The following is a 14,234-nucleotide window of genomic DNA, read 5'->3' on the forward strand; positions in this document are numbered from 1 at the left end:
TGAAGCAGTGCTGAATGTGTGTGCTTAGCACACACATTCAGCTCTACTTCATCGGGCTAATAGAATGCATTGGCCAATCAGCGCTGGCCAATGCATTCTATTAGCGTGAACTGAGTTTGCACAGGGGTTCTAGTGCACCCTCGGCTCTGCTACATCAGATTGCTACATCTGATGTAGCAGTGCCGAGTGTGCATCAGATGTGTAGTTGAGCAAAACTGACTCAGCACTGCTAAGTCTGCATTCGCATAGGAATGCATTGGCCAGCCTTCGGCCAATCAGCGCTGGCTCTGCCGGAGGAGGCGGAGTCTAAGGTCGGACCTGAATGGAGACTGGTGTGGAGCGACCTTAGACTCCGCCTCCTCCAGCAGAGCCAGCGCTGATTGGCCGAATTCCGTACTCTGGCCAATCAGCACTGGCTAATGCATTGTATTGGCTTGATGAAGCAGTGCTGAATGTGTGTGCTTAGCACACACATTCAGCTCTACTTCATCGGGCTAATAGAATGCATTGGCCAGCGCTGATTGGCCGAATTCCGTACTCTGGCCAATCAGCACTGGCTAATGCATTGTATTGGCTTGATGAAGCAGTGCTGAATGTGTGTGCTTAGCACACACATTCAGCTCTACTTCATCGGGCTAATAGAATGCATTGGCCAATCAGCGCTGGCCAATGCATTCTATTAGCGTGAACTGAGTTTGCACAGGGGTTCTAGTGCACCCTCGGCTCTGCTACATCAGATTGCTACATCTGATGTAGCAGTGCCGAGTGTGCATCAGATGTGTAGTTGAGCAAAACTGACTCAGCACTGCTAAGTCTGCATTCGCATAGGAATGCATTGGCCAGCCTTCGGCCAATCAGCGCTGGCTCTGCCGGAGGAGGCGGAGTCTAAGGTCGGACCTGAATGGAGACTGGTGTGGAGCTATCTTAGACTCCGCCTCCTCCAGCAGAGCCAGCGCTGATTGGTCGAGTTCCGTACTCTGGCCAATCAGCACTGGCCAATGCATTTCTATGGGGAAAAGTTAGCTTGCGAAAATCGCAAACTGACAGGGATTTCCATGAAATAAAGTGACTTTTATGCCCCCAGACATGCTTCCCCTGCTGTCCCAGTGTCATTCCAGGGTGTTGGTATCATTTCCTGGGGTGTCATAGTGGACTTGGTGACCCTCCAGACACGAATTTGGGTTTCCCCCTTAACGAGTTTATGTTCCCCATAGACTATAATGGGGTTCGAAACCCATTCGAACACTCGAACAGTGAGCGGCTGTTCGAATCGAATTTCGAACCTCGAACATTTTAGTGTTCGCTCATCTCTAATACAGATGTATAAATATTAAAGGGGTCATCTGAGAGGAATAAAGCTTCATCATTGAATTCCCTGCACTGGTTACATTTTATTACTAATGTACATCCTGGTCCCCTAAGGTATATTCCTGTAAATTTAAAATGGACGGCAAAAATTGTTTATTTTTTTAAACTAAGTTTTTACGTGAAACATATTTTTGAAGAAATTCTGATTATTTTTAAATTTTCTCTGTCGCTATATTTAAAGAAAGTACAATTTTATTTCTGGCCACTAAGCCTAATAAACTGTAGGGATTTTCACTGCAGCAGTCACCTCCTTTACATCACAAACAAGACAGAAAGCATCACAATAGATGATCACACCGCTACATATAACACTCATAGTGCCCCATCATTGCATCCACTACTTCATCCACAATAGATGAAGTAATAGAGCATGCCTAGAAAACTCTCTCATAGACCTCAATGAGTCGGCTCCAATGCAGTGCTATCTATGGCCATAACTATGCTGTAAACCACATCACTAAATCACATCAGACCAAGCAAATATTGTTCCGCACAGAGAACTAAATGACCCTGAAGTCTTACTTTGTTCTTCTGTTACTTAGCTTCTATGGACTCCTAGAATATCTTCTTTCTCTCAGCATGTGTTTGTCTACTTCTGTAATATATTACTGTGTATTATCCTGTATCTGTATTACTATGCTGCTGTAACATACTGAAATTTCCCCACTGTGGGACTATTAAAGGATTATCTTATCTTAAATGGTATTATAACACCAGAAAAAGGGTCCAGGCAAGATAGCAGTGCCCCATAATCGTGTACATAAAATCTGGCTTTAGTTAAGAAAAAAAAAAAAAAAAAAAAAGGCAATAAATTCCTTTAAGGTTATCTACTACCCAGTGGACAATGGCCAATCACTGGAACATCCATCACTAGAAGGAAGATCTAATCCATCATTTGAATAAAGCTGCTGCCAGGCCATTCATTCATCTATAGGACTACTAGAGGCAGCTGAGCAGGATATTCATTTATCTCCAGTAATCCCATATAAATGCAGCAGCCATGAATATGAGACCAGTCACTCTATTCAATCAGGGGTTCAATAGACTCCTGTTCTTGTGATCAGCAGTGATCTATCTACTGAATAAACCCTATGCAGTTCCATAGGAGCAACCTAAAATTACCAGAATACCCCTATCACAGTAAAATGACCATTGCCTTAAATTATAAATTAAATTACCGTACATACCCGAATATAAGCCGAGGCCCCTAATTTTACCGCAAAAAACTGGGAAAACTTATTGACTCGAGTATAAGCCTAGGGGGGAAATGCAGCAGCTACTGGAAATTTTCAAAAATTAAAATGGTCGGAGTTTTTGGGTACAGTAGTTGCTGCGTGCTGGGGAAGGGGAGGGGTTGTTTTGGTTGTCTGTCTGCCCCTTCACTGAGCTTGAGGGCTGAGTTTTTTTTCCCCCATTTGGAATTCAGCCTGGCTGAATATAGGGTATCTGCAGTGCTCCTATTAACCCCTTCCCGACGGAACAAGAGCACTCCAGATACTCGAGTATATATGGTATATGTTTATATAGCAAATATCTGTCTCAAGGCTTGTTTAGGCATAAAAGATATTAAAAATATTATTAAAGTATTATGTTATATATGAACATTCAAGAAAGAAACGCTTTGGGGTATTTAATGCACTTCCAAGCTGATCTCCTGGAACTCGGTAATGTATGGGGTTTCCCTAATTAATATTGCTCTTTATTTATTAAGAGCTAGAGTTAGCTGATAACTGTGAAGTCTGCTTCATGACCACAAGACCATTAATCACATAGAACTCTGTCTAATAGCCAGTGACAAATGAGATGAGGTTTTCACTCAGACATGGTCAATTAACAGGTTAAAGCTCACCTAGTTACAAAACTTTTACATTTGATAAGTGAGCAGACTCCTCCGTACAAATTTTTGGTTGAGATGCTAGTGACCCATGACTCAAGCTAGTGGGAAAAGGTTCACCTTCACATTCTATCAGTGAAGCATCCAATAGCCATAGTAACACACACACAAAGCCGGCCCCTACAGTTAGACTTTTTCACCCTGTAATGCAGAGTTTTATACTGATACAAGGAACAACAATATTTTTTAGAAAGCACATTTGAACCTGTGCAGATAGAATGGAGGGTTGGGCTCCTGCTCAAGTACTCCAGATCATGAACATCATTTTAATTGTCTCTTTACAATGTTTGATTCTGGAATCTTGACAGAAATTAATTTTTTTTATTAAGCTTTCAGTATTTTGCAGACTGCAATAGAGTTTTTCTCGCATTCCTGCCTTTTGCTCTATTAACGGGGTTATCCACTTTTATAAAAATGATGGATTGTCCTTAAGATAGGCTGTCAATTATATAACCGTAGGAGTCCAACTGTTCAGACCCCTGCAGATCTGCTGCTTCTACCTGAGCAGCGGTTATGAGTACTGCAGAAATGTCCCATACATATGAAAGAGACACCACGTGAGCACTGCAGATCCTGGTAAAACAATTCTGGGAGCCTCGGTCAAGTAAACTGTTAAGAAGTGGGGGTGCAGACAGTCCCACCACTCTTAAATGAATTGCCTCTCTTAAGGACAAGCCAAAAACTTTCAAAAAGAAAATAACCCCTTAAGGTTGAAGTCAGTTTTGGACTTAAAGGCATTTTCTTGTGGCATGAGGCCCAATGGCAGAGCCGACTGTGCATGCCTAGAAGATTGAAACCAAGGACGGAAGATGACACAGGGAGAGGGCGTTCCAGAAGAGGATGGAGGTGGCACTGGAGAGTTCTCTTGCAGCATTGGGGACCACCCCCAGTGCTGCGAGAGAACTCATTTGCATACCGAAGAAAATCCGGATTTCTACCGCGTCACGGAGAAGACATCTAAAGGTAGGAGAAGAATAGCCGCTCTTAAGGCTATTCCTATGTGTTAGTCAGAAAAAAGGGTATCCAATTATAGGATCCCTTTAAGGCACAGTGATTTTTTTCAGATTTTTTCTTGGCAACATTCAAAAACCCTGAACTTTTTTATTTTTACACCAATGTAGCTTTTTGAGGGCTTGTATTTTGCAGTATATGTACTATTTTCTTTTACTGGCACCTTTTTATACTGCCTGATATGCACTGATGAAAGATTATTAACCCTTTCTGAGAAGGATGAGAAAACACAGCACTTTCTCCTTTTGTGCCTTTAACATGTATTTGGTTTTCCGTTCGTGGGGTCCGCTTGGGGACCTAATCTGCTTAAAAAAGTGGATGCCTGAGAAAGCCACAGTATAATGGTGTCTGCCAAGTTTCTGCCCAAAAAGTATGGAGAAAAAAAGTCCTGCAAGCATTTTATTTTTTCATTCACAGAGCCATGTGAGGGCTTAATGTTTGTGGGACAAATTTTTTCCCACAACCATGTTCAATTGTATCATACAGAAGAGATCCAGCAGTTATGGCGGCCACTCAGCTCCTGAGCAGCCACCATATTTAAATACTCAACACCCCAGCATTATTACAGCAGATGTCGGGAAGGGGTTAAAGAGTTTTTCTAAATACATTGCTTTAGAAATGCTGCTTCATTTATCTATTATGTGAGATTATTCCTCCCATTGTTTATACTACATTTCCTTGGTCCCCAGGGCACAGGATCACACAGGAAAACACAGGACACAGGATCCAGAGGAAAAAGAACCAGTTGTGCTCACAGGTAAGCAGTGAAAGTCCAAACGACACGTAGATGGAAAACCATGTCTCTTTATTATACAACTAGCTGGTACCCGCGACTTTGCGGTGATTGTAGAAATGGGTAAATACAGGTGCGGGTAAGGTTTTAGTAGTGTGTAAAAGGTAAGGGATATGAAATGTAACTTTGTATCTTGTTTTTGCTGTAATCCAGAGAATACGTGAGACTTTTGTGTTGAAGTTAATTTGTATTTGAGCTGCTATACGGTGTTGGTATAAACTGTACATAGTGTCTTTGGGACAGAGGTATTTGAAGTTAAGATACCTTGATATACGACATTGTATGACTTATTTTCTGCCAGTAGTGTATTGACTTTTTTTTGTTTTTAAAAGTTGCCATATTCTGACAGCAGTCACTTTTTTATTTGTCTGTGTCGGCGGATGTCTTTTTTTGCGGGGCCGGGTGTAGGTTTTAGTTGTTGCATTTTCGGGAAATGCTATTGGATTGATCACTTTTGATTGATATTTGTATGATAATGAAAATAGTGACAAAACAGTGGTTTTGGACTTTTCAGTATGTTTGCCGCTACGGCGTTAAGCGTCCAGGCAAAATATTTCTATAGCTTTGCAGAGCGGGCGATTTCGGACACAGGGATACCTAACATGTATCTGTTTCACAGTATTTAACTACTTTTATATGTGTTCTAGAAAATGGGGGGGATTTGAATTTGTAATACTTTTTTTGTTTTTTTTTTCTTTTTTTTGTTTTGTTTTTGCATTTATTAGACCGCCTAGGGGTATTGACATGGGTGGGCGGTGTCGCAGGTTGTCAGAGCGGTGGGGGTCAGCAAACATGGCTGCTCCGGGGCGTTAAAGAGAGCCTCCTGGAGTATCGTTAAGGTGAGGGGCAAAGTGGTAAAGTATATGTATATGTGATTGTGGGGTTAGGGGCTAGGCTGTAGAGGGCAATATGAATTTTGGGGCTTGCTATGGTCCAAAGTGTGTGAGATTGCAGAGATGGTGGTGTGAGTTTGGGTTTTGTGGGGGTCCTAGCACAAACGTATGTGTGCTATTGTGACGAAAAGTAGCCTATTGCGCAATCGGGTGTATTAACTATGTTTGTGGAAACTTTCAGCCAAATCGGTCGAGCGGGTTTTGCGTGATTGAGGAACAAACTAATATTAATAGGATAACAAAGCACAACGCGTTTCGGGGAATGACTTCACCTTTATAAAGTGCACACACAATTACCACCAGCCTGGTGAGTTGAAGATACTGCTCTCGGGAGGGGAGGGAAGCTATGTTCTTAGAATTACACTTGCTCTCAGAGCTGTTATCCCCTCCTTTTACACATCAGTTAATAGCATTTTACTGATGAGGAATATACAGGGACCTCATTCAGTGCCTGTTATCTCACACAGATAAGTGTTGAGATTAATGCAATCTAACTCTCTGTCCTGGTTCCTGGCGGAATGAGAGATTTTTTTTCTGTCCAAACCTGTGTAATATAATATACACGTACTTTGCATAATTTAGCTGCATTATTACAGATTTCTAGTAATCATAATAAATTATCTTTCATGGTAAAGGCAACGTCTACAGCTACTGTGGTACTGTGTCCTATCCATCAAGCAGTCAAAGCCCACCCAAGTATATTTATTTCATAAATGAATTAAAAATCTACAATAAAATGAAATAATTTCAAGGGAATTTTTCCCATTTTAATGTGACTGTTAGGGGATTAATATGCTTCTCTTCTCTGACGGATTTCCTTTAACAGTATGTATGCAGAAAAAAAGAGGAAAAAACACAATTTTTTATTCCAGGAACCTCTATTAACTTTGCTAAACCAGGGTCCTTTAACATTCCAGATTTCAATATCCATGCTTAAAAACTACTTACCACTAGGGTTGAATGCCATACAGCAAATTGGTTTTTCATGAGCTGGAAAATGGGCAACAATGCCTTCACCATCTGAATCTTCACTGACAAGAACCTAGGACAAAGAAGAAAGGCTAAATGTATAAACTTGATTTAGAACAAGGTAGCGTCATCTCAGTACCTCAAATTACTAGGTTTTCCTGATGCATTAGCTAATAATTCCGCCATGGTTTCAACTATAACTGTTTTTGAATATGGTATCGCTACTACTTTAATCCCTTTGCTTCAAATATATTTTTCTCTATGTGTTTTAGTTTTGTACTCTGCATCTTCTAAAACTAAGCTTTTTTATTTTATGTTCACAGAGCCATATGAGGATTTCTTTTTGAACCAAATTGTGGTTCTTAATGGCAGCATTTAATAGACTGTACAATGGAGTGAAACTGAAAAAAAAACTGTTGTCATGTTCTTACACTTGGTGTTTAAATGGCATGTAAAATGTAAAATGTAAATGTAAAATGGCATGGTAAAAATTACATGTTATCGCCTCTATAGGTCAGAATGATTGCTGTCATATGACACTTGTATTTTTTTCTGTTATGTTTTATTACCTTTAACCTTTTGCCAAAAGCTCATTGAATTTATACATCCAGAAGGTCAGAAATTAAGTTAGCAGGAGTAGATAGCCATCTGTTGGACTCCCCAGTCAGAAGTCAGGGGCGGTTCATTACTGTGAGATTGTGTGTATAGAAGCCACCTCCTTCCTGATCCCAGCAATCATGTACTTGCCGAATGCCGGGAACCTGTCTGTACTACTGGGTCCTAGAGTATCCATATCAGCTCTACAGTGTATAAACAGGAGGCTGTATTACAATACTTACTGTAACTGGGGCGCTAATTTATGTGATAAACAGACACTTTTCCCCCCTATCCCTTTAAGTCTACATACACTGTTGAAAATACCCTTACAAACACACTTTTAATTTTTATCAAATTTATAAACCAAGGACATGACATATAGGTCCCCTAAATAATGGTGACAGAGAGTTGGTCACCGGGGAACAAGAAAAAGCAGAGCTACTAAATGAGTTCTTTAGCTCTGTGTATACAGAAGAACAGGGGGTAGTAGATGCAGAAGTCACCAATGCTGATAATACATCAACCTATATACTAAGGGAGCGTTCACACTACCGTCGGTGTCCGACAGGTAGTGTCCGCTCAAAATCTGTCACGGACATTAGGAGCGGACACTAGCTGTGTCCGTGACACCTGTCATTCATCTCAATGGGCATCGGGTGCGTTCTTTTGCACTCCGTGCCCGTCCTTCCCTGTCCGCAAGTGAAGATGTCCGACTTCTCAAGCGGACAGAAAAACCCTGCATGCATCTTCACTTGCGGACAGGGAAGGACGGGCACGGAGTGCAAAAGAACGCACCCGATGCCCATTGAGATGAATGACAGGTGTCACGGACACAGCTAGTGTCCGCTCCTAATGTCCGTGACAGATTTTGAGCGGACACTAGGAGCGGACACTACCTGTCGGACACCAACGGTAGTGTGAACGCCCCCTAACCTGGATAAACATAGAAATGGTCCAAATCAAGTTAAACAAAATAAACAACCCACAGACGAAGTCGCAGGCAGAGGCTAGTAAGAATATAAGTCTCTATTTGTAACTCTAATGAATAATTTTTTGAAAAAATGCCTTAAAACATATATTTGCATCTAAAACCTATATGAAATCTTACATTCTTACACAAAACACATGTAAAATTATATATCAAGGTGTACAAAATGTATGTATACCACAAATCTCAACATCAACCAGAGCTCTTAGGGTGCATGCACACTACGTAACGCCGGGCGTGTATGAGAGCCGTACACGCCGGCATTACAGCAGACTGCCGAACACTTCCCATTCACTTCAATGGGAGCGCTCGTAACAGCGGCGTTTACGAGCGCTCCCATTGAAGTGAATGGGAAGTGTTCGGCAGCCCTGCTGTAACGCCGGCGTGTACGGCTCTCATACACGCCCGGCGTTACGTAGTGTGCATGCACCCTTACTCTCAAAAATACTGAAACAGAAGCCAAGCAATATTTTGCTGTCATCCACTGTGTTAAAAAATATATGCTGCACATAGCAAACCTTTACTGTGATACCAAAATCTAAATGTTTTGAGAGTCCACAACATATATAAAAATACAATTTAATATTTCATACATGCAACCACATTCATGTAACTTTTGCAGCAGATATTACTTGCAAAAAACTGCACTAAAATTCAAAATTGCAACTAAAGTTTATGTTCAAGCAATCCCTTTCTGGAAACAAAATGTACTTTCCAAAAAATTTTAAGATGCCAGGCGTATATCACACATATCTATATTTACAGGTGCAGGTGTGAAAAAAAAATGCCAAAACCGCAGAAATGCACCAACCAACTAAGCAGGGGCTTACATATGAATATAATTCGCCATTTGTAACTCTAATGAATAATTATAATCTATACCTATATAATGTGATTAGTAGAGTTGGTTTCCTGATAAAAAAATAAAGTACTTCGTTTCAGAAACGCAGCTTTTTTTTGTTGCAGATTTTACTGCAGTTTTTTGAGCCAAACCCATGAGTGGATTAATGAAGTGATACAAGTATAAGAGCTTTATGTAAGTTTCTCATTTCTTTTGTAGCCATCTTTGGTTTTGGCTAAAAAAAAAACACAGCAAAAAAAGCTGCATTTCCGCAAGGTTGGGCATCAGTCATAGGATTCTTTCTGACCTGGTCATCAAGGGGATATACACACATGTAATATTGAGACGACAATAACACCTATTTATTTATGAAGGTGCCTAGTCCAAATTCAGAAGTAGAAGCATCAGATGTTGATTCTTTAAGGATGAAATGATCATCATAATTTGTAAGTCATGAAGGTGAATTAGAAAATGTCATAATTGTGCGTAGATGTACTTAAAGGTGTTCTGCAGTACTTGAGAACATGGCTATTTTCTTCTCAAAAAGTGACATCATATCAGTTAGTCACAATTGCAATGTCACATATTCATCCCATTAAAAAGAATAGGACTGAACTGCAGCATGGCCATGTGACCTTGGCCACTGTCACTATATCACTATAATATCTTTTCATATTTTTGTAATGCAGAAGACATTCAAAATAGGTCTATATGTTGGCCACATCTTGACACTTAATTGAGTTACACTAAAGAGGGGCTAAATATGTTTATGGCCGCGCACTCAAGCGATTGAAGCTGCCTTTTAAAATAAGCAATCAGACCTTAGACTTGACAGCATCTACTTAGAATATGAACTGGTTAGCAGATTTTTTTAGGTGTATATGATATAACACAAGAATTATAACTACCGTATATACTCGAGAATAAGCCGACCCGAATATAAGCTGAGGCCCCTAATTTTACCACAAAACACTGGGAAAACTTATTGACTCGAGTATAAGCCTAGGGGGGGAAATGCAGCAGCTACTGGAAAATTTCTAAAATTAAAATGGTCGGAGTTTTTGGGTGCAGTAGTTGCTGGATGCTGGGGAAGGGGAGGGGATGTTTTGGTTGTCTGTCTGCCCCTTCCCTGAGCTGGAGGACTGTTTCCCCCCCCCACTTGGAATTCAGTCTGGCTGAATATATGGTATCTGCAGTGCTCCTATTAACCCCTTTCCGACGGAACAGGAGCACTGCAGATACCCTATATTCAGTAGACTGGGCACTTTCAGACACAGGGATACCTAATGTGTTTGTGTTTCACAGTCATGTTCTACTTTTGTATGTATTCTAGGGAAAGGAGGGATTTAAAACTTTTATTTTTTTTTTTAAGTCTTCTTTTTTTTTTTTGCACCATTTTATGACAGATTCTATAAATTAATATTGTGGCTGGTCATAGACCACCCCTACTAAAAAAAAAAAAAAAAAAAAAAAAATTTTTGCTGACTCGAGTATAAGCCGAGGGGGGCTTTTTCAGTACAAAAACTGGGCTGAAAAATTCAGCTTATACTCGAGTATATACGGTATGTGTATCACCTAAAAAATTCTTATGAAAAAGAATATGTTCGAATTTGCCTCATGAACTTGTAAGAGAACAAATCCAGATGACCTAGACCCTAAATAGATAACAGAGCAACAGCAGAATTTACCCTGAAGTATTCTAAGAAATGCCCAGAAAACTAAGTTGTAAATATAATTTATTTCTGTTGGACACTTATGTAAGCTCGCTGCATTAAGGTCTAATGGCTCCCAGAGCTCTAGTTTTATGAGAACAAAGTAGGGTAACATCAGAGGGCAATTAGACACATAAGCACTGGAGATGACTCCAAGTCCAGCAGTAGCAAACTGCGATTAGTGGAAAATATTCTGACCTTCTGACCTTTGACAGCCAGCTCAGTCACTTCTAATTGGGGGCTGGAGGAAAGAGATATTGTTTGTAAATGTGATAGATATCAAGAACAACAGATGAGGTCAGAGTTAACATCCTGAAGTGAGTAGGAGGACTGGGGCTGGCCAGAGTGAAGAGAGAACAAATAGCTGCCCTGGGATGCCAGAACAAGATGTTTTTAATGGGATCTACCATTTAAAGACATTATTGCTTAAAGGGAGTCTATAAATACAGAGCACTCAGCACACAGTGCTTAAAATAATAAAAGCTGTTTTTTATTGCTGCGCACAATGGGGGAGTAGTAGCAGGACCTAGTGCTTCCATAGTGGCCTCACCTCTGCTCTTCATTGGTGATATTATCAAGTATAGAACCTGGACTGTTTCTTTCAGAGTTTAGGTGAAATTAAAATGAAACATTTCATGAACCTGTAAATTTTCTACCTCGTGTGGTTCGGTCAAGTCTTACAACTGCCAAAAACAGAGTGCATAGTAGACAGAAACTCTTCAAATATTTAGTTATATGTATTAATTTTGGACCAAACTGAGGGCAATGCATTATAAATTGCTATATTAATTTGTCCTAGGACAACCAAATTAAGGGGATTTTCCCAGGAACATAACTATATTTAAATTAGTAGAGAATTAAATGTTAAACATTCCTGCAAATATAAATGGCTAAAAATTATTGAGTTTGAGACTGGAAACTGGATTTCGCTGAAGATTACCACAGCACTCCAAGTGTTGGTGACACCTTGCCTGGGAGCCAAGAGGTAGCAGTGTGAAGCTCTGAGAGTGGTCTGGTACAAGCCGAGGTCAGGGCTGGTAGGCACAAGACAAAAGTGACCAAGCAAAAGATGGGGTGGGCAGCAGGGTTCAAAGGTCAGGAACAAGCTTCAGTCAGACATTGGTAATTAGCAAAGCAAGAACAGGTAACATAGAAGAGGTCAGATAAGAAGCCAAGTTCATAACACAGGTAATAGATCAGTAATACAGAGAATAACTTGGTTAGGATGCTTGTGGATTAGAAACGTTCAGGCGCACTGCTAAGGGCATGACGTATCTATAGTCAGGGATTGCATGGGGACAAAACAGTATGTGTGCATGCTGGCCTTTTAGTAAGCAGTGCATGCTAGCGCAAATGAAAATGGGCAAAGAGAGGAGTGCGCATGCCCATGTGGGACAAAGGACTGTAGTCAGAGCGGCAAAGAGCAGAACTTTACTAGGAGAGCAAGCCCAGTGTCCATTGGGAAAGGTAACACTGGGTATTAAATATCTTAATAATTCCCTCTAATTTTGTCATGAGGAGCACTGTGTCCCAGGTGAGCGTCACTATTTTTTTTATTTCCATAACTCTCTGCCATCCTGATACAGCACCTAATAAACTTAAATGTCAAGTCAGCCCTCCTCATTTACAGTACCTTGGAGTAAGTAAATGTAACCCAGAAACTCATGGTCCTGCAGTACCTTCATTCTAGTTATCAGTTGGGGAATAGTTGTACTATTCATAAAATTTCATCGGACAGAAAGTATTTCACATAATCACTAAGGTACAGTTATTGGCTGCATTGCTAATGTGCTAGTAAACCTAAAAACTGGAGCAACTGCACTTGATCGATGAGGAGTTTTAAGAGGTAAGCACTTTCTCACTTACTTATTTTGTGGCAATCATGCTTTTTGTGTTATTGAACAATTGCACTTACTTTATGACCAATGAAAAATGTAAAAAAGCTGACACCAAAAAGGGAAATGGATAGAGATAAAGACTTTTGCATAGGTAATTCATTTTTTAGGGCAAGAAAACATGTGTTTTGGTCGATTTTGCTTAGACTAAGGCCGCACTGGGTGGAAACGCAGCGCTAAAGCGGCATGGTTCTTCCCGCAGTGCTTTCAACAGAAAGTTCACAGAGTTTTTCTCTGCAGACTTTCTGTTACAATTATATCTGTAGGAAAGCCGCCGGCGTTTCTGTAGATATAATTGACATACTGCGAATTTCAAAACCGTGACAGTTTTGAAAATCGCAGTGTGACTGCGTTGTGATTTTTTCCACAAAGTGGGCATGGGATTTGCATGAATCCCATCCACTTTGCAAGTACTGTAAAATGCCGCAATTTATACCACAGTGGAAAACGTGGCTTTTCCGGACAGTGGGGCCCTGGCTTTAACCTTAAACAGTCTATTGTGTATGACTCCTCCTGATTCTCTCCAATGGCAGATTTCAAAATGTTCAATGCAACTTTCTCCTCTTATGTGTATGCGATAACTGGGAGGGATTGAATTTGGTTGTTCAGAAGTTCGGCTTGCAGGAATCTGATGTATATGAGCTGGTGTTTACTAAAACTGGAATAGAATGCACATTTATAAAACAAAAGTCAATTATTATGCAGCATATGACTCAGTAAGGCCTTAACCAAACATCAGTTTTTTGGTTAGTGACTTCCATCAGTGATTGTAAACCAAAATCAGAAGTGAAGACCACACAAAGGTAAGATCAATTGGAAAAATTTGTACCTGCTCTACTTTGGCACACGATCACTGCAGAGATATCAGGGTGATTCGCAAATGTGAGATTGCTACAAAAGTTGTGGTGGCCTTTTATAAGATATGGGACGTACTTAGTCCCCAATATAATAATATTAGACCACAAATTCTTATTGGGTAAACAAAATAAACAACTGCAACATTTTTATTTATTTTAGTGATAATGTTAGATATTGTGTTTTATTATGTGGTGATATAGTGGTAATATGCTAATCAGCAGGCTCAAAACCCTAAGGAAAGGGGCCCAGTGCAGCTCAGTGAATAGTAGGGAATTGGTATAGTATAATTGAAATAGTAGGAAATTTGCTGTACCCAATGTACTAAGCACAGTTATCATATTCACTTTTCACCATCTGCTATACATTCACACTTGGAAAACTGATGCTCACAACAACCCTTAATACATTTTTGAGG

General features: G+C 40.2%; 1 protein-coding gene across 5 annotated transcripts in view; it reads right to left on the reverse strand.

The window, feature by feature from the left end:
• BCAS3 (BCAS3 microtubule associated cell migration factor) overlaps nucleotides 1–14,234 on the reverse strand; it is an 849,167-nt gene that overhangs the window by 594,964 nt on the left and 239,969 nt on the right. For all 5 annotated transcript variants that reach the window (XM_075264762.1, XM_075264764.1, XM_075264760.1 and 2 more), the window contains exon 13: nucleotides 6,908–7,001. In XM_075264762.1, the coding sequence (XP_075120863.1) occupies nucleotides 6,908–7,001 (94 nt within the window). The remainder of the gene's footprint in view (nucleotides 1–6,907; nucleotides 7,002–14,234) is intronic.

This window comes from Leptodactylus fuscus, chromosome 2, assembly GCF_031893055.1.
Source record: "Leptodactylus fuscus isolate aLepFus1 chromosome 2, aLepFus1.hap2, whole genome shotgun sequence".
NCBI classification, from domain to species: Eukaryota; Metazoa; Chordata; class Amphibia; order Anura; family Leptodactylidae; genus Leptodactylus; species Leptodactylus fuscus.